Source organism: Lathamus discolor, chromosome 13 (genome assembly GCF_037157495.1).
Source record: "Lathamus discolor isolate bLatDis1 chromosome 13, bLatDis1.hap1, whole genome shotgun sequence".
NCBI classification, from domain to species: domain Eukaryota; kingdom Metazoa; phylum Chordata; class Aves; order Psittaciformes; family Psittacidae; genus Lathamus; species Lathamus discolor.
This window is the reverse complement of record NC_088896.1, coordinates 9,906,550-9,931,765: the sequence shown is the minus strand read 5'-3', so window position 1 is coordinate 9,931,765 and position 25,216 is coordinate 9,906,550. Positions and strand designations below refer to the sequence as shown.

Sequence of the window (25,216 nt, the reverse complement as noted above, 5' to 3'; positions counted from 1 at the left end):
CAATATATACAAGTCTACTGACAGCTGTTAAATACAACTCAGCTAACTGATTTTATATGTTCTGAAATAGCTAAATCATGACAAAAAGAGGAAAGGAACAACGCAACTAAAGCTGACTTGTGTCTGCCTAAACTCCTGGCTCTGAAACTTTCCCCTTCAAATGGCAATACAAAAGGATGTCTTTTCTACACTGCAAATGCAACCTCAAGGCATGAACACTTAAGAAAGGACAGTCCCCACATCAGTTCAGATAAGAGTCAATGAGGGCTAAAAAAAGCATATTGTTATGATGTATTTAAAATTAGTATTCCATGTATAAAAGGCAAATTTACCACAATCAAAACCCAGCTTTTTTTTTTCCTTTTAAACATTTATTCATGCATGACTAGAATCTAAAGAACTTGAACAATAAAATGTTAGAGAGATGATCAGGAATGCTGCAAGGCAACTGGAAAAGTACTTTTATTACTCATGAGAAGCAACAATGTTAGCAAAGTCTTACTTCTTGCGTAGCAAATGTTATTACTAGTAGCAACAAGTAGCTGAAGCCTCCATATTACTCTCTATTAAGCTCTGACCTCCCTGCTTAGGAGAGACACCATAAAATTACTTACCCAAACATTTCACAATACTTTTAATAGTAGTAATAGTAATAATAATAATAGTAATAATAATAGCTCAGCCACTGCTGTAGGCATATCACAAATAGTGGAAACACATTCAGTATGTAACCTTAAAAACAAACCATCTTTGAAGAAGAGGAAATCTAGAATACATCAAAGTTAAAGCCCAAGAGATAAGGGTAAAAATAAACTAACAGTGTATAACTGGTCATTATAATCCAGACAAGCCTGTAGTGGAACAGTGAAGGCTTAGCAGGAACTCACGGCTGGAAGATGCTAAGGTTTTTCTCACCCTTATGTACAGCACCTACCTAGATGTTTGCGGATTCTTAACCAAAATATACATTTGCCTGAAAGAAGAACAGCTTCCTAAAATTTCAAGGATTCTTACTGAGAAAAATCCTTATATAAAGACTTGTCCAAAATTCCCAGGATCAGCTCTGTCCCCATCACTGCAAGAAGAACACACAGCAGCACACATCCTTTGCCAGATTGGCAACCCTGATTCACCGTCTATTCCTTGAGACACAGGTAAAACTCAAAAACAAACACCAAGGAACTCTTGAAAGCTTTTTTTAAAACAACTGGATTTATATTAGGGCGCCCAAAGCAAAAGCCGTTCTGCATTTCCTCCCCTAACTTTCCCCCACTACTGAAGTATCCTCCTGGGTCAAGGGTCTCCTGTATCTGAGGTGGCATCGCTTGTAAATTAAGCTTCTCAAATGGTCTGCAAATGTGGCTAGCAGGCAAAAGATAGCTAGGTGCTCCTATGACAACGTAAATGCTTGTAAGTAATAGCAGTCACATCCTGAACTCAAACCTCACTGAATCTGAAGTGCTGCCATCATTTAGTAAGTTTTTATCTTTAATAATCGAATATTCTTCTTTAAGTATGTAACCCTACTTAAAACACCTTGACCCTTTAAGAGCCCACTGCAGGCCATGATCCACAGCAGGGGAACACTGTTCAAGAACAACCACTTACAGACCTCCCTTTTACAACCCCAAATCCTAACTCCCAACAAGTCTTATCAAGCAATCAAAGTCTCTCACTAGCGACTTGTTTAATTACCATCCCCGGAGAGGAGACTTGAAAAACTGATTTATGTGTCACGGTAGCCAATTTGTTATCCAAGATTGCTCCCATATCAGTGGAGGATCATCCCAGTTTAATAACCATCCATTATCAACACAACATGATTGCAAACTGGAATTTCAATTAGAAAAAGAAACAAACCCCAAATAAAATTAAAGAGATAAGCAAGCAGGCAGATCAACACTGATATAAAAATGCTGGATATAAAGAGATTCTTTGTCAACATCAACTGGAACAATTTGTAATATGGCCATGAGCAAGTTTCCTTTCTACATCAGCTTTAAAAGCTCAAGGTATTACAACTATCTGCTCATATAATCCAGGTATTTATACAGTCCAAATATCCCAAAACCTGCAAGTGACTGCTTGCACGTTTGTTTCAGACACCTGTGCAGAGCTTTTGCAAACCAGAATTGGCTGCTATTGAAAAGCTTTTAGTGCAGAGAGTGGATCTCCAGAACAGAACGACAATGCCCCAAAAATACATTCATCTAAATCAAGAAGTGCTAGAAATGGTTCTCGTATTACTCTATCAAATACAAGCAGCATCAAGGAGCAACACCATGCACCCAGGCTAACATCTTCACTAGTCTCAACCTTTAGTTCAGAGAAAGTGGTTGGGCAGCTCCTGGAGCTCAAGGCCAAGACTTCCTTCTCCCTCACAAGTAAAGCAAGCAACTTGCATTCAGAATGATAACAGGCACCACAGCAGCACAAGAAACACCAAGAAGGACACAAAAAGTTAACATTCTCTCATCATTTATGTTTTCAACTGAGAACTTAACTCTCAATGCAAAACACTGAGTGTAATAGGCAAGATTTTTAAATGCTGTCATATCCCTCTGGACTGACACTAGTGTAGGAAGAATAAGGATTATTTGGCAACTGATGAAAATGACAACATGAAAATACATAACCATTACAAAAACCAAAGCTGAAGTATTTCATTAGAAACTCATCCCTCCTAACTTCACCTCTCTCCCGAAAAACAACTGAGCTTTGAAACTATGAGAATACGCAGAAAATGACAGAGAAAAAAACAACCCTCTTTATTAAAAGTGATCTCAATAAAATTAAGTTGTTATGAGGACATCAATCCTAATCAAACAGGTTAAAGATTTGGAGGTACAGGTGAAAAGTTTTAAGAGACAACAACAGAATAGCGGGATACAGCTACAGAGAGAAGGAACTTACATTATGACCTTAGAGTTGTTGTGGGCTAATAAAACAGAAAATACAACCAAGGGAATAAAGTCTTATTATAACAGTAGCCTTAAATTAAAATTTAAATGCATCGTAGATTCTTCCCTCGATAAAGACACGCTATTCTGTCCAGGAATCAGAGCCACAGCATTGGTCTAAAGTTTCTAATTGTTAAAAGGAGAGGAAAGAGTTTAACACACTGAAAAGCACCTTGGACATTACCAAAGAGAGGCAAACTCTGGCAAGAAAACATTAAGTTGTATTAATGGCTTGCAAACGCTGTACTCCTTAGAAAAAAAACAGCAATACAAAAAGCCAAACTCTTCTGTCCTATATACAAGCACAGATTTAAAATAACATTATCAAGTTATAAGAAACAATCTGAGTTTCTTCCAGGGTAAGACACTTGGTCTTGACCAGCAGGTAGCATTATTTTGCTTAATTTATCAGCAAGAATATTACATACAATAAGATTATTATTGCTTTAAAATAAGGTATTTTTAACATTTTCTTCTCAAGATGAGATGTATTCATAATTAACCTTTCCAAGTTTACCAATTCCTGTCTAAAAGCCTGATTCCTACGTCAAGTTTTGTTGACTAAATTCCCAGATGCAAACTACATCACTAAGGAGTTTTTGTTTCAAGTCGCTAAAGCAATGTACTCTGTTTATTTTACCCCGAGATTCCAACTATTGAGGCGTGCTTCGAGGTCGCTGTCATCCAAAGAACTGGGTTTTTTATGACGATGGTCCTGGAACATAAAAGAAGTCAAACAACATATCAGAAGAGCTGGCAGATATATAGTCAAAAAAATAAGCTACTCATTGACTTGGCTATGCCTACACTGTGCTTCCTAACACCTCTGGCAGCTTTAATCTAAATAGCTCCATTACCAGTAGGATACTGTACTAAGAAAGGAATTCAAAGGATAAATTAGCTGTCTCCTCACTTTAATGTTGCTCTTTATTTTACTTATTTCCAAAGCAACAGCCTCCTTTACAAAGGGCGAGTTTACTAAACAAAAATCAAACTACTCTGTTCTTCAGGCAACAAGCTAGAAATGATCCATCTCCACAGGACCTTCTTTGTGGCTAATCCAGAAATCACCCCCTAAGCCTCCAAATAAATGAAAAGTAATAGTAATTAAAGGAAACCACAGCAAGGCAGTGGTAGTTATAGTGGGCAGATATAACCAGAAAATCAGAACGTTGAAGCCTGGATTACTTTGTCACGTTAAGTTTTGTTCACAAGAGGTCTGCATATTGGCGTGCAAGCAAATCTTTCTTAAATCTGCTCATTCATTATAAACATACAGTGAATGGAGCTTTGACTTCAGTTAATCAACACTTGGTTGAGGCAGTTCTTAATGTTTCTTAAAAGACTCCCTGTTCCTCTACCTGGGCCTGAATTATGCCAGAACATCTGCGCATCACTGACAACAGAACAAGATACTATTTGTTCCAGCCAGCCAAATGTTCATCAAACTGTTTGGCAATGCAAGAGAGAATTATTTCACTTAAAGGCCCTTTTAAAGCTGTAATCACAGTAGAATCCAATATATGGAGCTGAAGAACAATGACGTGCACTGACTTGTCTAACATTGCCCTGCAAGCCTGTGGCAGAGCCAAGAACAAAAAGCATAAACAAAACAACAAAAATGAGAAGCTTTAAAGCCCCAGATCCAGGTTTCAACTGAAGGAAACCCTTTTCTTCACAAAAACTGTTCCATAAAAGCTATTTCTTTAAGTCAAGTAAAATAAACAGGAAACCAATGAGGAGAAATTTAGTAAATCCAGCATCTGGTTTTTATTTTTTATCATGTCATTTCTTTCTAATCACACTCCTATATATACAATTAGCACACACATAAATACACTCATACCAACCAGAGCATAGAACAGACACTCATTTTTTGCCCACAGACCACTTGTAGCCCGCCATGGTAAAACATCCCTTGCTAGTCCTCTATTCCAAACACATATCAGAACACAAATTTCCTCACAAAGACCTCAGAAGCAAGCTGCCAGTTTATCCCACTCTCACGTCACATCGTCATAAGCCCAGTAAAGAAGGGTAAGAACAGTCTGTATGAACTGCTCAGGTGTCAACAGCCCACTTCCAGCTGCATGCTCTCTAAACTGTTCCTCTGATACAATCAAAACAATAACTGTGGGCAAGCCCACAATATACATACAGCAAATTCAGTGTTTCACAGGGGAATGAAAGCTGTTATAGAAGCACTGGCTATGGCAAAGGAACCGTGTCAGACAGACCTCTCCAGTAATATAGACTGGACACTGCAAGGCAACGGAGTACATTCACGATGCTTGTTGATAACATGTAGTTGTCAGGAGTAATTTTCAGTTTAAATGCTTGCAATTATACATACAATATCATTAAATATTTTGGACTAAAAGGGTTTTAAGTGCAGTCTGTTTAGTGTCCTTCTATCAGCCACAATGCTGCCTGTGGAAAGCCTGATAAAACAAATTGTCCAAAATTCACTCTTTCAGAGGTCAACCATCACTAAAGAGAGCCAAAGACATCTATGCAGCTTTCTTTAATCTACTATTGCAAAATAAAAAATGATGTCAATACAGTCAGCTTGCCAAGCCTAGGGAAAACAACGCAGCAGACGTTAATCACACTACACTAAACAGAGGTCAACTGTTAGGATTAATGGAGAGCATCCTGCAAGAAGTTCTTTTCCCCTGCCCTTGCAGAGGGCACATTTTGATGAGCGTTAGCCCTTTCTATCACTCGTTCCCAAATGTCTGCACTTGTACACAGGGATCATGCTTCATGCAATTAGAAATAACAGCTTTATGGGGGTATACAGAAACAATACATTGAAACTAGAGCAAGTTTTATGACAAAAAGGAGAAGCATCTTACAGACTGTGGTGTGGCTGGGTTGTCTTCAGCTGTCCGGTGAGGAGGACTCATAGAATGTGATCTTAATGCTGGCTTCTCACTGTATTTGAATTTTTCCCTATTATTAACAAAAAGAGTAAGCAGAGAGAGAATTCATTTTCAGCAATTTGTGGCACACAAAAGAAGTTAATCTTAAAATAAAATCTTTTAAAATATACAAAATAATTGTCAAGATGCAAAGATCAAAAATAGTAGAAGAAAATGAAAAAATTCTTATTAAAGGCAAACAAAAGCCTTCAGCATTCCATTAAAAACACAACACCAAAACCTCCCACACCAACTAAAATACCAGAAATATCATGTACATCACAGTATATTAAAAGGTGTTCTCTGCATTTCTGTTACTGAAGGACCCAGCATCTGCCAACAGATTTTTAGGCTAAATCCAAGCTGAGAAGGCTGACCTAGAAGAATGTTTTTAAAACAAAATAACTGAGCATCTGAGACAGTGTAGGATAAAGTCCAGCATCTAGGAGAAGAAAAAGGAATTAAGGTAATGGTTGGCTGCACCAAAGGAGAGAAGACTTTAAAGACCAAAAATACGCGAGGTTAGATCAAGGTATGTTTCGTAGGACATACAGACCTGAAGACAAGGGCAAGCACTACACAGAGCTCAACAGGAAGGCGATGACTTGTAAGTGGAGAGCAACATGCTAAAAAAGAAGTCCTAAAGACTGTATTTGCTGCATTTCTATTTTATCGACTCAAGTGGTTTGGTGGCACTGAAGTGGACAGGGATTTTCTGGAAAAGCTTTAGTCAAAGTCCTGTTGTTTAGTCATAAGCAACAGGAAATTAAGAACAGCAGATAGGTGCTGATAACCTTCAGTGATGTACCTGGGCAATAGATACTTCTCAACCATAGAACAATGAAAGAAAAGAACTGCCTAGGACAAAAATAAAATGAAAGTTATAAGAGTTTATTAGACAGGCTGATAGAGCAAAAGATCCAAAACAGTAGTGAAACACCCTTCAGCATATACTCCACTGTCAAATCCACACGTCTTAATGTAATTAAAAACTCCTGTTAAGTCACAGGAAGGTGAAATGAACTAACTGTATTATATTAAAATCAAATCAGACCACTAAAATACCTTCCTTTCCATCTGGCAGCAAATTATACAGTGAGTGATGCCAAAAAAACACAGACAAATTAAGTGTTTGTGAACAGAAAGACAACTGTTGCATGTACAATATAAACTAGTCACTTCTAGGAAGACAAACCCAGACGAACTCCTCATGAAGCACAGCCCCAGCTTTCAACAAAACAGCAGGGAACAGTGAGACAGAACAACTGGGAGCATACCTTCCCTTCCAGCACCACTAAATACCAGCAACGGGTAGGGATGCAAAGTAACTATTGCAAAGCTGCAAATAGTTTAGATAAGCACAGCATTAGAGGCGAAAAAACCCAAAAGAAATAGAAGTATACAGAGACTGTCTTCAGCATGTTCCAAATCATGCATTTCTTACCCGGATTTCATTTGACACAAAATTATCAATCATTAAAAGGAGACAAAGCTTTGCCTGTCAGTAGATGTGCACTTTTATCAGGCTTCTTTTCCGAACAGTATTCAGGTTACTTAACAACTCAATACAACCCCAATTGCTTAAAATGAGAAAAAACAGATTTCATGCCCCTATCATCAAGAGATTAAGGAGTATCAATAAATACACAAACCAGCCCAAATTACCTGTAGTATTTTAAACTGGCAAAATGGGGAAGAGAAGTCTAGATACATTCTTGGTTCTTTACTTGCTATTTTGAAGAGGAACTGAAAAGAAAGTGGCTTTAACTGATTCTATAAACTGAATTTGAAGAGATCCTTAAGGATGGACTGCAAGTTTGCTTCTATCAACCACATACGACCCGTTCACTCCCTTTTCCAGCCTTCTGCTAATATGGGTCAGGCTCCAGAAATCACAAGATAAGATTATTTCTTTTTCCTCTCATGGCAGGTGAGTAGAGAACGGTCTTGACACCAGCCCTGTGACCTCCTGCTTCAGCCAAAACAGGGAGCTAGCATGGGAGAAGGAAGCAATTTGCTGCTAATAAAGGAGATCAGTAAATAATTTCCTACAAGGAACAAAGTAAGGGAAACTCACTGGCTCCTCTTGGTATACAGCACTAACCTTGAACAATGTTTTCCAGGCATGATCTATAAACATACACATATTTATTTCCTATGGGGTCAGAAAGCCTGGGTTTCTCTTCAAACCAAGCTACATGTTGCTGAAGCCAATCTGCTCATGTTTCAAAATAAAGATGCACCTTTCTAGCTCCAGCTGGCTTGGTCTTACACATATACACCATGCAAGCAAAGTTTGTCTATCTGCTTCTTATTTAGCCAGATAAAAAACTTTGTATCGAAAAGCCAGAATCTTCACACATAGAAGTATATGTATTGCAAGATAAGAATGACTATGAAAAGAAGTTCTCCGTTTGGTTGCTTCTTTTAAAGGAGGGAATCTTGAGATAAACATCAAAAAATTACTCAAATATTTCTCACTGACATTATCTATTTTGTCTTGAGAAAATGTTGTGGTCTATCTGTAAGAACAGAGACACGGCTGGAATGCATAATTTTCACCCAGCTACACAGGTTACATGCTTGTGCAGACAGCTTGCTTGATACAAGTGCTGAGCAGACATACAAGTGTAATGTAACAAGACCACCATCTGCTGGCTCTCTGTACAAACTGCAGAGCCCAGAAACATCCAACACATCGCATGAACAGCCCATTCCAAACTAGAAATACAAAGATGGGATCTGTATGTTGAGTATGGCGAAAGTCTTAACATAAACGTATGTGAATATGTATTAAATAAGCTATTTCTACAAAACACAGCAGCTGAAACATTTGCCTTCAGTAATTCTTCCTGCATAACTCACATTTAACCTAAGTTTCTCATTGCTATGAGGATTAATTCGTGTAATCTGCAAAGCTACCGAAATTTCTAGTTGCCAACATAAACTCAGATTTCCTTAGACACAGCTCCACTCTCTGTGTGAGCACCGTTAGCAGAACCATGCCTACACAGCTAAGTTTCACTTCCAGATCTCTTTAAACCCATAACTGACTCCATCACATTTACTTGCTTCTCCTGACGTGAAATAATATGTAACACGGGTCTCCAAAGACCTCACCAGAGCCTTGGGAACTATCTGCCCACCACCAATGGAGGGATTGCTACAGTCTCACAGGACAAAAAAGGAAAAGTAAATGAAATAAATGAAATAAAGCTTCACTACCCTGCCCATGTTTTGGGGAACTTTGCAAGACCGAGCTGAATCTTAGGTTCAGCTAAGGAGTAAAGGGGTCAGATCTCCAATATTCTAATGTATCTATTATCTCCTACCTCTGGATAGGAGAGTTGTGCTGATACCGCTTTATTGCTCCTAATATCTAAACTGATACTGAATCATGACAGCACTACTCCCAGCATCCAAGACAATCTCATCAGATCTGTGCCAGCTATCTTTACATGGCACAATGCTATCAAGAACAGATTTAGCTGAGGCCTCTAAAAGCATTTCTAAAGCATAATACGTTGCTTGTTTTCATAAAGTTAAACCTATTTTTTTTTAATTGAGGGTATTTGAACAGCTCTTCCCAACTGTTCTTTGTATCATCGAGGCTAAAGCAGCAATAGGGTAACACAGCTGGGAGTTTCTCTGTTCTCCACCTTTGTCTTAAACCACAAGCCTGCTAACAAAATCACAGGTTCATGTCAGAGCATTTGAGCGCAAGCAACCAGACAACCCCATAGTACACAGTAGGACTCAGAAAGAGGAGATGCATCAGTCCTTAAAGCAACTTTTTAAATGACTGTTAGGAATTAAAGGTTAATGGATACACAAAAGAAAAAGTTTCACGATACTCAGTATCAACATGATGTAACTTGAAAGAGGGCCTGTTTGTAATCTACCCAAATCACAGCTGAGTAACTAAGAAACCCAAGAGACTGCACTGTGATATATATAGCATAAACATAAGTGTGCCTAAAATCTAGGAAGAACAGCAAACAGTAACCACTTATGAAAAATATAAGTGAACACTTAAAAAAGCATTAGACTTTGGAAACAAAACCTGGGAGCATATTTATAATGCAATGAAACCAAGCCAGGAGTTTCATATAGAAGCTGAGCAAACACTTCCACTTGCACAGTACCGAGTTTCAAGTAACAGTCACACTCTACCTCTAAGAATGTTTTTTTCTCCAAGGATTTCAGAGTGTTTCAATATTAACTAAACCTCAATATGAGCAAACAAGAGTCAGCTCCATCCATGCCCAAAATGCAGCTACATAATAAGAAATGCAACAGAGGTCTCGATAATCAGCACGAAGTTGCACTGCATAGGAAAAGCTAGAAAGAAAGTCAAGATTTAAGAACAAAACGTAGATGAAACTAAAATTTACTTCAGATTCACACAAAATAGGGCAGCAAAATCCTGTGATTTCCAACAGCATCCAACTGGCCAGCTTGGCAGAACTACAGTACTGCAGGGAAACTTTTCTTACCCACCAGAAAGAGAGGCTGGATACATTCCATCCCTTTACCTGCTCGGTGAACAGCTCTATATGCAATTCATTGGAACTAAGGATGCAGCTCAAACTTACTGGCTCCTGTAACCTACAAAATGAGACTATCTGATGGATTACCATACCAAGGGGCAGCTACAGGTATTCAGGGCTCTGCTGTACAGCTGCAAATAAGCAGTACTGAAATTTTTGTGTTACCCTAATGACAAGCACGCAGGATCTAGACATAGAGGATGCCAGTCACCAACAAAGCACATGTATGTGTGGCAGACAGCATGATATAAATCAGAACATTTGAAATCAAACTCAGAGAGATTGTTCAGACAAAGATGAAGTCAATGCAAACAATCTTCCACACACAAAAGAACAAAACATGGCTGAGTACCTCACAGGCAGCAGCTCTGATTTTTAGCCTCCTAAGTTTTAACAAGTAGAGCTGGTCCAGTCTGACCTTCTGCAATCCAAGATCCATGAAGCTTATGGGAAATATAAAGAAATCTTGCTATTTCATAATGAAGCCACGATGAGAAACAAGACAAGCAGGTGTTTAATACAAACTAACTTGTTCACAAAAAGATGGATCAAATCCCTTTGTTCGCATGCATTTAACTTTTCTTCCTGTCACAGAACAGCAACACTTGCTAATCTGCGGAGAGCCACTATTTTGTTTCTTCTATAAAGCCTGTGAGCAATGACAGAACTTCCTTTAAAGCTACCACCTGTATGCTTGTTTATATTTCTATTCCCTACAGAAAAAAACCATTTAAAAACTTGGATGTAAATGCTCCTTTCAGCATTATGATTTCAGACTACAATTGCTTTTTAATGTCATATGTTTACTCTCCTCACATTTTTGGTCACTTGCTTACTGTACACTCCTTATATTTTGAACTGCACAGAAACAGTGAAGATTAATCCACCTCAGCCTCCTTAATTAACACCACTTTCCAGTTTCCATACATCAGCACACAGAAAACAGGACTGTACAAGAACTTCAAAGACAGCAACTGTTTTGACGTATTGTAAGAAAAATCTGAGTCTTCTGCATCTGTACAGTCTTCAACCACATCACTTCTTCCTTACTGCCTGTCCACATTTGTCTGTGCTTCCCTCTCAAAGTAATTCTGTATGAATTCTCTTTCCTTTTGACGGCTATGCTTTGCCACCATAATATCCAAGGTCTGAGAAACATAACCAGAGTAGCAGCCTATTTGACAGACATTTAAAATGTCAGAACAGCAGCTATTATCTACTTCTGAAGTCTACAGAGCATGTTACCAGTCTAGTATGTTACCAGCCTACAGAAAATATTAACATGAAGAGAGATAATGGTGTAAAAAAACAGACCATGACTATTTTCTATATGAGCAAACAGGTTCTTTTTGCAAGCCACTGGCACCCCATGGTAACCATCAGTCGAAATCACTATAAACATCTATTAAACATGAATCGAATACTGAATAAAGCAAATACAGAAATCTTACCCATACGTAGGTGGTGTTGCTAAAGAAAATTCCTCTGTAGAAGATATACTCCATGACACCTCCTGCTTAGAGTCATTGTTTCCCAGTTCTCCCATTACCCAGTCCGGTAAACAGTCTGGGCTACCATTCCGAACGCTTCTTGAATTTGGTTCATCAAAATAAATTGACTACAATTAAAATAAATGCAAGATTAACACTAGAATATATTTACAGAAATACATTCTTTACACTGCTATAAGGTCATTACTTGCAGGAATATCTGCAGTATAAAAATTCTTTTTCCACTGCAGTCAGTGAGGCCTGCACATATTACCTTCCCAACCCATGGAAATCAGTACAACAGGCAATGGTTTCAGTGTTTTCCAGTACTTCTTTCAATACGAGCAATTTTAGCATAGATTAGGACTGTTATCTCACTAAAGATGGCTACTAGTCACCTCATTTAAGCATATTTTTCCTTTCACAAGAACTATCTGCTGATTAAGACAAAATACAGCCTTGAGTCTTTTATTCCATCTTTTCAAATTAGACACCAATTACTTTTCTGATCCTTCAGAACAGCTATTTTTAAATGCCTTCCTAGAACCTGAAGCTTTAAGAAGGTTCTTCAAAATAAAAGATTCTGCACATTGAAAGATTTGACCAACACCAGTTACAAGATATACAATGTAAATGCCTACATTCATTCAGGACTAGTTTTCACATTTACGCCAAAGCAAAGACTCAAAAGCATTTACAGAACATGCTTAAGCAAGCTTGTCTGATAAAGAAACTACACTCACCATGTACGAAGGTAAAGTTTTCAGCATTCCTGGTTCTGGTTTATGTGTAAAAGGACCTTCCAGCACACCTCGCTTTAGCATGTGGAGCAGGAGTTTTGCATATAGGTTCCGATTCTTCCTGCCCGCTACTCCCGTGCCCGCTCCAGAGGGTTCGCATAGTTTTTTAATCCACAGCGCACATCTTTGTCGTTCTAGGAATATAAATACACATAAATCACTGCACATTTCCAGAGCAAATCAAACACATAAGAAAAACAGAAGCCACTACCAGTCACCTATTTTGTAGCTGTTTCCCTTCTAATGCAAAACAAACACCCCCCCCAAACGACTGAACCAAAGGCAAAAGCTGTTAAATACCTAAAGTCTCTAACAACAGTTGAAATTTAAAGCATCCACATTTTCTATAAATAACGTTTACCAGAGGTTTATGTCTTCTACAAACAGCACGTTCAGAATCAATCTCTAGTAAGCACAGAACACACAAGTCACCAGGCACTCTGAACTCACTGCGAGAGCCCCCATTAACTACCACACACAGCTTACATAAGTGTTTCTATTTGAAATACACAGTAAATCTTTATCCGTCTTAAAAGTCTTTATTTATGCACATTTTACCACATTTACCTGACCTATGCTGTAGTTTTAGAACATGAGGCTTCATATTCACAACACAGTGATCAAATTCGGCATCGAGTTTTCCCCATACTTCCTCTTCACCGTTCATTTTGATAGAGCACAAAGTAACCTGCAAAAGCATTCACATTGGAGTAGAAAGGATCAGACGTCACTACACTTCAGTCTCAGTATCTCAGCCCATGCAAAGATGTGTTTTTAACTATAAAGCAAATGAACCTAAATACTTCATTATGTTTGAACAAGCACAGAAATAAGAGTGATTAATTGCAAACGGAAGAAATTGAATTACATTTACAAGAGCGTGTTAGATTGGAAAAGGAGTACTCAACCACACAAAACCGCATTCAATTACACACAGTTTGCATAAAACGCCTGAAGGCATTGGTGTCATAGCCACGTTGGTAAGTTTTCCCTTCTTAGAACTAGTTCTGGGGTTGCAGGCTTTGGGAACGAAAAGCAATGACAAACCTACGGGTTGAAAGCAACGGAACCAACAAACGCTGTCAGAACTGCTTTATTAACGAAGGAGCGCTGAAAGTGACCACCGAGAGCTCCAGAGCCCAGCTCACGGGCACTGCCTTCCCCGCTGCAGGATGCGTCCCTGTCCGGTTCAGCTCGCAGCTGCCACGCTTCCTTGTCAACCTCAGCCGAGCGCACAGCAGCCGCTGCGGCCCTTCCCCTGGGGCAGACAGCCCCGCCACACCCCGGTCCCGCTGCCCTGCGGGGCCCCGGGGCCTTACGAGCTTCAGCAGGGGGAACCAGCCGCGTTCCAACTGCCCTTCCCTCAGAACGACGCCGGGAGCCACAACCCACCCCCAGCTCCCGCAGCCCGGCCCCGCACTGCCCCCGGGACACGCCGCCCCCTTCACCTCGCTCTCCGCAACGCACAGCCCCGGCTCCCCGGGGGAAGCGAGCCGGGCCGGCGGGGGGAAGCTAGGCCGGCCCGGCCGGCAGTTCAAACCGGCCGCACCCCCGCTCCCGGCAGCCCCCGCCGGCACCGCGCGTTTCCGCTTCCGCTTCCGCGGCCGCCCGCGGGTTGCCCGGAGACGCGGCCCGGCCCCAGGCGGGGAGCCGGGGGCGAGCGGTTGCCTTGGTGCCGCTATGGGGAGCTCTGAGGGGCTGAGTCTGGGCCCAGAGGCCGGTATGGAAGCAACCTCCTGTGTCCGAGAGAGGAAGCCGGGATGGAGGCGGTTGTTGCAGGAGGAAAGCCAGCACAGCCCGTGCTTGTTCGTTACAGCCTGCAGGGATTGATACCCCTCGCACACGGCCAGCAGCGGCTGTCCCCGCCGGGCCCAGCACACCGCATGGTGCGATCATCGCCCAGCTATGTGTATAGAACTAAATAGCTACACACTCCGTCATGCGCACGCATTAAAACCCTCGGGAGGGAGCCGGAGGGAGCACCAAGGGAGAAATGGGAGATGCCGGAAATGCAATGAAACAGATTTAGGTCCTTTACACAGGGACAGGCCCAGTGTTCTGCACCGCAGGAGAGCCTGGGCTAAAAAAGTGAGGATGCAGAAGCAGCGGGAGAGAACTCTGGGTTCTTCGGGATGTGTTTCTTTGGCGTAATTGCTGCCGGTTGGGAATCAGCTCTGTGGTGGAAAAGAACGTGAGGCAGAGCGGAATGGGGACCAGCATTGCAGGAGACATTTCCTGAGGGAATAGATCCAGCTTCTGGTGCTGTTTACTAATGCAGAACAGGGTGGCCACAGAGGTCGAAGCCTACCTGCATTGATTTAGCCGTTGCATAGCTTCTGTCTGAAAGAGAAAGAAAACCTAAAGATTCAAGAAATAGCTGAGGTCTTGTCCCCAGCCAACGCCACAGCCGGGACATGCTGAGTTCTGATGTGCAGTGGCCCTCCTGAGGAAATCCCTGTAGACACACCACTGCAGAACACATAGATGTCCCAACCAGAATACAGATCAAGTTCCCAATTTGAATTGTAAAAGGATGTTCATATAAGCAAAGCACGTTCAGTACTTTTCTGTTTTCATCTCATTTTACCATGTTCTCTTATCTCTGTAACTGTCTCAGCAGGCTGCCACAAGTAACGCGAGCACAGCTTAAGGCATTCTTTCAAACATCTTTTTGGCAGATTTCACTCACTTGTACCAGCCTTTGGAACACCCCTACTTGCGAGACATTACTTTTTAGACCTTGGAAGCAAAGCTTTCATGTCTGTAAAGTTTGATTCACAAACACCTTCCTGCTTCAAAGACTTAGCAGGTCACAGATTTATTTTCCCTCCCTCTTCTTGCTGCAGGAGACTAAATAATAAATTCAGCATAAGAACACTGGCTCCTAAGGGTGATTCTTTCAAGTATTCAAATACTGCATATCCAGCTAGGAAGCAGAGACAGCTGACGCCATCAGTTGTTATCCTGCTGCACAGGTAAGAAAAACTGGGGAAATTTGCTTGGGAAAATCTTAAAAGTTCCTGAGGGAAGTGGTTTTGTGCAAAATACAAATCATTTTGGGGGAAAAATAGCATTTCTATGGTGTTTCATGCTAACTTCACTTACGGCAACTTCCCAGTGTTCTGCTGTGAAAGACAAGTTAATATTAAACTGTGTTGGGTATCTCAGCTCCATCCTGAACATCCTGATCCCAGCGATGTATCCACACAACATTTAGACTAGATGTCCACACAGATAGGCTCCTGCCAGCTGGTTTAGGTATGTGTTGAAAGTAGTTATGAATATCTTGGCCTGTAAGTCAAATGGCATTCGAGGATCCCACTTAAACATGTTAGGAACCAAAACACTGCTCGCATGCTACCAACAAAACACCTTCTTCAGCTGCTAGCATGAATTTGTCTATCTGTGCATTTGAGAATTAAGTTGCTGATGAAGACAAAGTATTAAATACTTAATAAAAGCTCCCTTAATCTCTCCTTAAAATTAGGAAGCATAAGACTTCTACTAAACTGCTACTATACTGCTAAACTTCCACTACTACTATACTAATAAAATACGCACATGCAGCCTTCAATAATAATTCAAGTATGTTCATGTAGCTCTAGCATCTTACAGGTAGTTTAATCTTAATGGTAAATGATCCTTTTGGAAAGTTCAACAGTAGCTTGCTTACTGTATAGCTTACTGCTGCTGGGAACCGCATACGCAATTTATCATCACATACACAATTTATCGTAAGTGCACAATGAAGATTTCTCTGTCACTTTCTAGTATGTAGAAATCATAATTATTATTTTTTTCTGAATGGAATTACTTTCATACAATGTAATACAATGGAAATACAATGGGAATACTATGGAAATGCAATGGAAATAGAGACATAAGCACAAAACTTGCCAGACTGGACCATACCAATGATCTCCCATAAATGAAATTAGAAGTGCAGCTTACTTCAAAGCTACTTAATGACCAGAAATCATTGCTATTGCTCAATGGTGTATGATTATCTTTTTTTTTTAAAGGAGTCAGTTACCTTGTGTAATATTGAAACAGTGGTAAAAATTAACAGCTGTTTAAATCACTGATTTCAGGTTAGCATCTCAAAAGCATAGAGATTCAAGTTATGCTTTGGAGATTCAAGTTAAAATCTCAAAAGCATAAATAATCTTACTAACTTTTTACTTTTTTAACAAAATAGGGGGATTTTTTAAGTGTAAAAGAAGCCTTTATCTGATGCTATTGACATTTAAACCACAGTTGGATACATTTGGAAATCTCAGTCTTTCTATTTGGGTAAATTCTGGAAAATCCTTGGCTGATGTCCCCCTGTCCATCTATAATTAAAGGTCCACTCTCTATCACAGGGGAGCAGTAATGGAATCGGAACCCAGGTAATAACTAATGATGAAGGCCTTTTTAGCTAAGAGCTAAAGGATTTGATTGATGATTACTTAATATTAAAAAAGGACACACTATTGGCTGAAAATTACTTTATTGTAAAGGGACTACTATTGAGAAAGTCATTTACAGTTACGTAAATGTTGGAAGTGTGGAAAGAGAAGCAGCACTGCAGGGATTTTGAGGAAGGCAAAGAGAAGAGAATGAGAATTAATGGCTGAAGTAATGTGGCATAGCTTGTGAGAGAGGCTGGTGGAGATGGTGGTAGGGAAAAGAGCTGAGCCTGCAATGGCAAAGAGTCCGGAGTTCACTTGATAATTTACACTCACAGGACCTAAGTTTTCCTCTCTTATATATAATGTTTTGTCTCAGGAAGGCAGAAAATTCATACTGTATTGCTTCTCTGAGATTCATTCTTGATCTTCACATGGTTTCATGTCTGATGGGTCCTTCTTCACAAGAGTTGAAAAAAAGCCACGTTCTGTTGAAAACAAGTTAAGAACTTGGGTTATATTCTTGAAATGTGATAGCTGAAAACAATAGGTCTCATGGACCCTCCTAGGTGAGCAATCAAGCTTTGCATCTGAGTAAAACCACTAGAAGAAATACACTATTTTAGTTTCTATTTTAATGAAAGCTAAGCTACATCACCAGAAGCCGTGCCAAACATGAGATGTTTTCATCGCCCATAGGCTGTGCTTCTTCTTCACTTTAAAATGAAAATAAAACTTACAAGGGCTATTCTATGCCAGAAATATTGATAAAAGAAATGCCAAGCATTTTCTCTTGTTAACAGACTTCACTATTTAGTCTATTTATTTATTCTAAACACCTGAATCAGTTCCTCCAGCAGCAATTCCTCACTGCAGCTCTTAGCCACCTCGTAACACTCTCAGTTCAGAGTCAGACCAGTGTGTTAGCAATTGGCATAATGTGGGAATTATGCACATAGTCATATGTCACCAGAATAGGAGTGAATATGGCAGGTTCTCAAGGCAGCAGCAGTGTTCAGGCTCTTTACCCCTGGAGAAGTTGTTGACCCAAAGCTTCATGAAAACTCATACTACTTTACATATGGCCTTTTCTTTGGGCTAGACCTAAAATATAGACCTTCAAATATAGCACCTTCTGAGAACAGGAATTAAAGCAGGGCTCTGATGTATCCAAAAGAAGTCTTGCTGTGCATTCTGTCCTTCACTCAGGCCACTTCTTCCAAAATACCCAATAGCTCTAGTACAAGGCAGATGAATTAGCCAAATAGGGCTTGAAGATGAATTATGACGTTGCCCCCCATACTGAAGTGCTTGTTATTCCACCAACAGAAGCTCTTCTGTGATCAGCCTAGCTCATACCTTTGAAACAGGCAGGAAGAGTAAGGTTGCCATCCACGCATGGGACTGGTACGGTATAGGCACAGGATTTTTCTTTATTCTTGCAGAAGAAGGATACAGTTTCACCATGCTGAACACCATCCTTAAGGTCATTCTGAGCTCTTTTCTTCTCACCATTGTATAATACTACAGCTTTCTTCACTGGTATTTTACATGGTCCTGTAAAACAATCCAGATATAAGCAGCATGTAAGGATAATTAGAACTCTGTTTTGAAAAGTGGGTAGGTTAGATCCCATCAGAAATCTGTACAAGTGATATTTGGGAATAGAAAATAATGTGTTTCAGACATAGATAGTACTTCTGCTGATATTACAGTTCTAAAGAAATTCAGACACTCAAGTATGTGGTCAAAAGTATCCAGAGAAAATCCAGCCTCAGTAAAATTTCTAATTATACTAAGTAGGAAAAGGAGAGGAAACACTCACATAAAATAAAGGTACATGGCTGGTTGTTGAAGTTAATTCAGATTCATCATGTCATACAACATTCAATGTTAGCAGTGGTGTTAGATTATCAGGGCCTTGAAATTCCTATCTCAGTTTCGTTTTGAGGGCAGCTCTTGCACAAAGGAGTAGTAGCTCACTAACCATCAGTGTGGTGGTCTTTTAGTGGTCTTTATATGTATGTAAGTTGTTTGATAGTGATTTCTAACAGACAATATATGTTTACCTTTACAGGTTGGCTTTGTGGACCAGTTTCCAGTATTTTCACACCGGGAATGCTTAGGTCCTTCCAGCACGTAGCTGGGCTGGCAGCCGAAGCTGACACTTTCATTATAGTGGTATGTTCTACGAACAACAAACTCCAAGAATCCATTTTCTATTCCTGTTGGAGTGGGGCATGTGACAACTGGGGTACAAAAACAAAGCTTTATCAGTGTTGCAGTTCCAAAAGACACACTATATACTTCAAAAACTACATAAAACTGTCATGGTGGTTCATTTCAGCCTCTTGCACAGGAAAACACAGCCAGAGGAAGATGGTTTAAACCCCATGATAAATATTACTTGTTTTAAATACGCCTATTGCAATCTGCGGTTATGACCAAGAACTATGTATATCCAAAAAGTTCAGCTTCACTGAAAGCAGTGAAGTTCTTAGGACTAAGGGTGAGGTTTTCTGTTTCTTATGTAATTCCACTTCATAGAATAAAATATTGCCTGCACTCTGTGGCCAGGCTCCTGTTCCCCTGTGGGCTACATTTAGCAGGTTTTGTTTATATAACCTTTATACCTGCAGCAAATATTTTGTCAATCCCACATTGCATGTAATCTCACTAGCAATCACCTTGCATGCACGAGTCTGACTTCCAGAATAATTCTATTTGCAATCACAATTGTAAAACAAAAACCATACAGTTTTATGTATACAATTCTAGGGAATATTGTTAGGTGTTGATAAAAGTACGTCACTTACCCTTGCACTCTGGAATGCTGCTCCAGTTCCCATTGGCCATGCAGGTGGCTGTCTCATTCCCAATAAGGGCGAGGGGAGGTACACATTCAAAAGTAATTGTGTCCAGGAAATAAGAAACGTTTCCAGGTTTTGAGCGACGGTAAGAAAGGACTGAAAATTCAGGCAGCGAGGGAGGTGCACAAGTCACCGCTGGAAAAGCACATAGGAATAAAAGTTGAAAGATCAAATTATTACTCGAGTAACAGGGGCAACTTGCTTATAACCAAATTAACACACACTGCCCGTTGTGGAAGTGTAGCTATCAAAAAAAAAACAGATTAAAATCTCAAAGGATGCAATTCATTATTTTTGCTGTATTTTTTCAGACAATGTTATGCAGTATATTGCTTTTTCAGTGAAGTCTTTATGAAGGAGAGGTTATAGCAAAACCACTTGTAACAGTTGGAAAGTCATGACAATATCCTCTTTTTATACACTGGGAGAATGAATCTGAGTGGATAAGCATCTTATGTTTGGCTGTAAATAGCATCCCTGATCCTGCCTTTTGTACAGACTTTTAAACCCTATTTCTCCAAAACTAGGATCCACACATCTGAAACCAAACACACAGAGTTCTTGATTTTTCCTAATCATTTTTTGCATGGCCCTATAGGAGGCCTCTAAATAAGAGTGTATGTAATTCTGAGCAACATAAAGGAATCTTTCTATAATGGTAGAGAAGTTCTTTAGTACTTAAACACGTACGTTGACACTGTGGGAGACTTCCACTCCACTTTCCATCTGCCATGCATTGGCTCATTCTTGTCCCGACAAGGTTGTAACTGAAAACAAGAAGACCTGATTATCAGAAAGCTTAATGACCACAGAGAGGAATCAAGTTGTTCTTTGCAAGAAACATTACCTTTTCTCATAAACAGACCTAAGAGTCGGTTCTGAAATCCTTCTCTAGTTCTAGCACTTACTGACCTCAAAGGAAGTTTAGATTCAAAACTGTTAGTATTCAAGTATCCAGACAAAAGGCTTGATACAAGATGTTTTGCTGTTTCAACTATATATTCCATCTTGTATATTAATTTCTACAATGGATTAGTACTGTGGATATATGTAAGTAGTGAACATTGATCTGTGATTGCTATTGTATGGTTTTGTATGGTATTGTATGGTTTCTTGGGAGGAATTCCTAGCTAATTATGGCAATTCAGATCAAGCTATTGCAAACACCTATGCACTCTTAAGAGCTAAAGTCACTGAGGTGCATTATTTAATTTTAGTGCCAGATAGCCCCATTTAATTTCCATATGCACTCTGAATGCTTCTCTCCCATCCTCTGTACTTACATTATTTGCACTTATTCTGAGTTTCAAATGCACATAGTGAATCTACCATTTCAATATCACACAGCTAAAAACCAGTGAATTACAATTAGCAAAACTGAATCAAGTCCCATTGCTATATTTCGTGTCATACTTGAATTTATTTATTCCTTACCTTGCTCATCTTTTGCAAGAGAAGGAGGCAGTTGAGGCTGTTGATACTGTTCAGTGCACTTTATGCTATGTCTCACCTATGGCCTTCGCAGGTAAGCACTGTTTATTCATTCATTACCCAAGTAAAATGCACTGCATGCTACTATCAGATATTTCCCTGCATTTACCAGAACTGTTTTTCTTTAAATGCATCCTCATTTCTAAAGCTGACAAGTAGCCTTGAGTACAAATGCAATTGCTTCAGGGACTGAAGTAGGATTAACCTCGTGTTTTCGTGTATTGAGCTCAGAAAGGCATAGAAATAAAATTCTCGGTCTCCAGAGCCTAACAGCATAACAATTTAGATGGAGATTATGTTCTCTCTGCTGTAGGATTTCATCTTATGATGTAAGAGGATTTTAAAAGCAGGGAAAGCAGTCCAGAATAAATCTTTGCTGAAAAACTCTTCTATTTTAGTGTTTTCCGTATCTGTAAGACACTGCTCTGGAGTAGCAAAGCTTCAGGATGTTACAGCCAAGACCAAACAGAGGAGGATCACCAGATATGCTTCATTTTTTAATATGTGAAGTGGCGGTGGGGTTTTATATGTGGTTCTCCAAGTTCCCTGGTTTGCAGTACTGCAGCAGGTGATACTAGAATGTAATACTGTGCTTTAGGTTATTTATTCAACAGCATGAGGAAGGGGACTCTTACCCTGGTTCACAGGAAAAATTTACAGAACTCTGATAGTGGAGGTCTGCAAAATCAATTTTTCCATGCGGCAAGGGTCCAAGAGTGGGACATCTCTTTGCTGTTAATTAAAGATGAAAAAAAAGGATAATATTATTTCATGAGGTGTGAGGATAATGAAAACAAGATGATAATGAAGGGGTCCTGGTGTATTTCACATTTCTCCACTTCTGTGAACTATGTTTCGTAAGTCTGGTTGTTCTACATTTCTGTCAAAATATAGCAGGTTCAAAGTGTCTGTGATTAAATAATTTTTAGCATTTGAGGAAAATAAATCCTGTGTAATGAAATGATAGAAATGAACAGTGAGGGATACAGTAAATGCAGGTGTTATCAACTGGTATATGTCATTAGCATATAAGAACTGCTGGGCTGAGTCATATCAGTTGTCCAGGTCCAACCTTCATCAGGGAGCAGAGGCATAAGGGACAGCATGGGACATGCATGGGAAGAGCCTTCCCCTGTTACTTGTAGGGTTGATTTGGTTTTACTTACGTAGGCACAGCAGTGTGTTGAGAGGCCACTTGCCAGTCGGGAGGCAGGTGTACTTCCTCTGGCCATTGTTGGGGATGAACCCAGGCCTACAGGTATATTCTACTTCCTCACCCACTTCATACACGCTTTTATCTACATCAATGGTGGCAAATAGCACTTGTGGTGGTCTGGAACAGACTGAAGGAAAGGAGACACTTTACAAGAAATTGGGCAGAAAATTGGAGCTGGTTTTATTTCTCAACTGGAAGCACAGGTTTCTGTGCTATAATATGTTCCTGCACTGAGCTATACTGTCCTTCAGTAATCTATAGGTATATAACATTTTGACATGGCTCATGACTGCTGTAAGTATTTAGCCAGAAAAAAATGTGTTCTTCCTCTTCTCCCCAGTAGCTCTGTCAATGGCCCCAGTGAGATTTTATGTCACTCTTTTTGTACTGAATTTTACTTTTGCTTCAAAATGGATTTCTGAAGGTATTCTGCAAAGTGAGTCAGTTATGGTAAATTGTAATGGATAAAAGAAGGTGAGAGGGACTTAGAACAAACTAATACATTTCATTTCTTATCTATCTTAGTTTGGTGGGGTCAGCCCGAAATGAGATTTTTTTTCTTAATTAAATTTCTTTCTCTCTGGTTCCCCTGAGTTTTCTATTCTTGGGGCACTCGGTTACATTAGACAGTTCTGATTGCAAAACAGCTTTCACATGTTGACAGCATGAGCAACTCATCACCCAGGGAGTGCGAACAAGAGGGGAGCCGCGAGAGAGGAATGGAGGGAGCAGACTGTGCTTCTGCAGAAGACATGGAGAGATGTTCCTGCTGAGATTGTGGGGAGAGAACAGAGGGACACAAAGCTTGTGCTGTAGAAATGAATGGCAAAGAGAGGGAGAGAGAACATGAAACAGTGCCCAGAGCCTTTGGTGTGGGGGAAGAAGGAGAAAAGCAAGGCAGGAGCTGTGGGAGGCCACCCCTCTAGTGAAGGGGAAGACAAGGTGAGCTGGGCATAGGAACAGGGCAAGGGTTAACTCCTGGCACACACAATGCCCCTCAGCCTGCAGGCAGCCTGGTTTCCACAACTTGTGTCAATACTTCTTCATTTCCCTCTATTCTATTCTTTTGTATACAGCATCTCACCTCACCATAGGAAGGGGTGCAGGAAGGAATGGAAGGGAGGGGAAAAAACCCCAGAGGTTACAGCTTTCAGAGAAAATTCCTATTCAGAATTGTCTAAAGCTAGCTTTTAAATCCTGTTGCTTTCTCCAGCTTCCATCATTCACACTTGAGAATAGCATTGCCCTTAGAAAGTGGAAGACTCTTACCTTTCACTGCAAGAGAACTGTGGCTCAGAGCCACGGCGCACACAACCAGTGCCAGGGAGTACATTGCTGCCGGCCCACAAGCGTCCCAAATGACCCTCGGGCCAGTGTTTCTTCCCTTAAAAATAAAGGCACCCACAAAAGGATGGTTACATATTAACTCTTTGTATTTATTCCCATCCTGGTAAACAGAAGATAGAAGGTTCTTTGTATTGCTTGTAATTAAGGATGAAACAACCATCACATGTTGCATTGGTACATAATGCAGGGATTCAAAAAGCCATCTCTGCTGAAAAGTCTCCTCTCCGGCTGTTTTTACAGAGCATCTCCTGTTGGGGCTGCAGAGCATCTCCTGTTTTCAAACCATTAGGTTTTGAAAAAAACGGTATTATCTTCCCAATATCTTTAGAGAATGAGGATATTTGGAATATGACATTGGATCAGATAGAACTGTCACCAAGAAACTCTTGTTTTATTATTTGAGCATGTATTTCTATGATTCCTGAGAGTTTTAACAAAATCTATTTAAGGCAAAATGATAATTATTGGAGTGACACTTGTCATATGCCTCATCATAACTGATGATACCAGCTTCATGCCAGTTTACATTACATTAGATCTGGCCTGTAATTTCAGGCTTCAGGGGCCTGTTTGAACAGACTTACATCATCAGTGAGCATGTTTCAACTAACAGATAGCTAAAAACAGCAGAGACAGTGCTCACAACACCAGCGCTGCCGGAAAAGTGAACTAAGGATTCTGGACGGTGCCTATGTGTGACAAGGGAGTCAGACTTCAATCATATTTTTGGGTATTAGGTTTGGCGCTGCGATTTGGGATCATCGAGTCAAAACTCCACAGGTACCAGCTGAGGTTCTGCTCACTGCAGTTCTCCTAATTTAGCAGATTTTAACTGCAGGAGCATCTGAAGTGCAACCAAAATAACATTTGTGTAATCATTGTTCCACAGTTTGGTGTTTCTAATCTCAGTATCCTCCTCCCCTGCTGACTCACAGCCTGTGAGGGGGAGTGAGGGACATTTGAAGCTCTAACGAGCAGCTAGGTTATGTCAAACTCTTACTGCTGTGATCTGAAATAGTTTGTTTATTTTTGTTTCAGAAAGTTTCTCTGTTTCCACTTAAACCACACTTTTAAGGAACATTATTAAGCGATCAGGAACAAGCTACTCTTCTCTGAAAGTCAACGCTGCAATGTCCTGCTCAGACTATTTACCAAATACAGAGTGCCAAAGGGCAGA

At 40.1% G+C, this 25,216-nt stretch overlaps 2 protein-coding genes across 5 annotated transcripts in view; both read right to left on the bottom strand.

Annotated features, from left to right (window-relative positions):
* CEP112 (centrosomal protein 112) overlaps positions 1-14,322 on the bottom strand; it is a 158,731-nt gene extending 144,409 nt beyond the window's left edge. For 3 of the 4 annotated variants that reach the window (XM_065693274.1, XM_065693276.1, XM_065693277.1), the window contains exons 1-6: positions 14,173-14,253; positions 13,292-13,412; positions 12,668-12,858; positions 11,886-12,052; positions 5,819-5,915; positions 3,601-3,675 (exon numbers count right to left, since the gene is read on the bottom strand). In XM_065693274.1, the coding sequence (XP_065549346.1) occupies positions 3,601-3,675; positions 5,819-5,915; positions 11,886-12,052; positions 12,668-12,858; positions 13,292-13,391 (630 nt within the window). In that variant the 5' untranslated portion in view covers positions 13,392-13,412; positions 14,173-14,253. Of the gene's footprint in view, positions 1-3,600; positions 3,676-5,818; positions 5,916-11,885; positions 12,053-12,667; positions 12,859-13,291; positions 13,413-14,172 lie in introns of all 4 variants that reach the window. The other variant, XM_065693275.1, reaches the window with a different exon arrangement.
* Positions 14,323-17,199: 2,877 nt separating this feature from the next.
* APOH (apolipoprotein H) lies at positions 17,200-24,066 on the bottom strand. Its single transcript, XM_065693844.1, has 8 exons — positions 23,962-24,066; positions 22,643-22,819; positions 22,112-22,208; positions 20,676-20,752; positions 19,932-20,120; positions 19,185-19,364; positions 18,475-18,672; positions 17,200-17,603 (listed from the first exon to the last, which is right to left on the bottom strand). Exons 1-8 carry the CDS (start codon positions 24,023-24,025, stop codon positions 17,533-17,535), a joined length of 1,053 nt encoding a protein of 350 aa, XP_065549916.1. The 5' UTR covers positions 24,026-24,066; the 3' UTR covers positions 17,200-17,532.
* Between the last annotated feature and the right edge of the window lie 1,150 nt (positions 24,067-25,216).

What these genes read in the sequence shown, in the direction of transcription:
- APOH (XM_065693844.1), bottom strand. Translation starts at nt 24,025, where the DNA reads ATGTACTCCCTGGCACTGGTTGTGTGCGCCGTGGCTCTGAGCCACAGT. An exon ending in CAGTTCTCTTGCAGTGAAAG is followed by an intron (nt 22,820 to 23,961) that starts GTAAGAGTCTTC and finishes CCTTTCCTTCAG; the next exon opens with TCTGTTCCAGACCACCACAA. An exon ending in CACAAAGCCAACCTGTAAAG is followed by an intron (nt 18,673 to 19,184) that starts GTAAACATATAT and finishes ATTGTTTTACAG; the next exon opens with GACCATGTAAAATACCAGTG.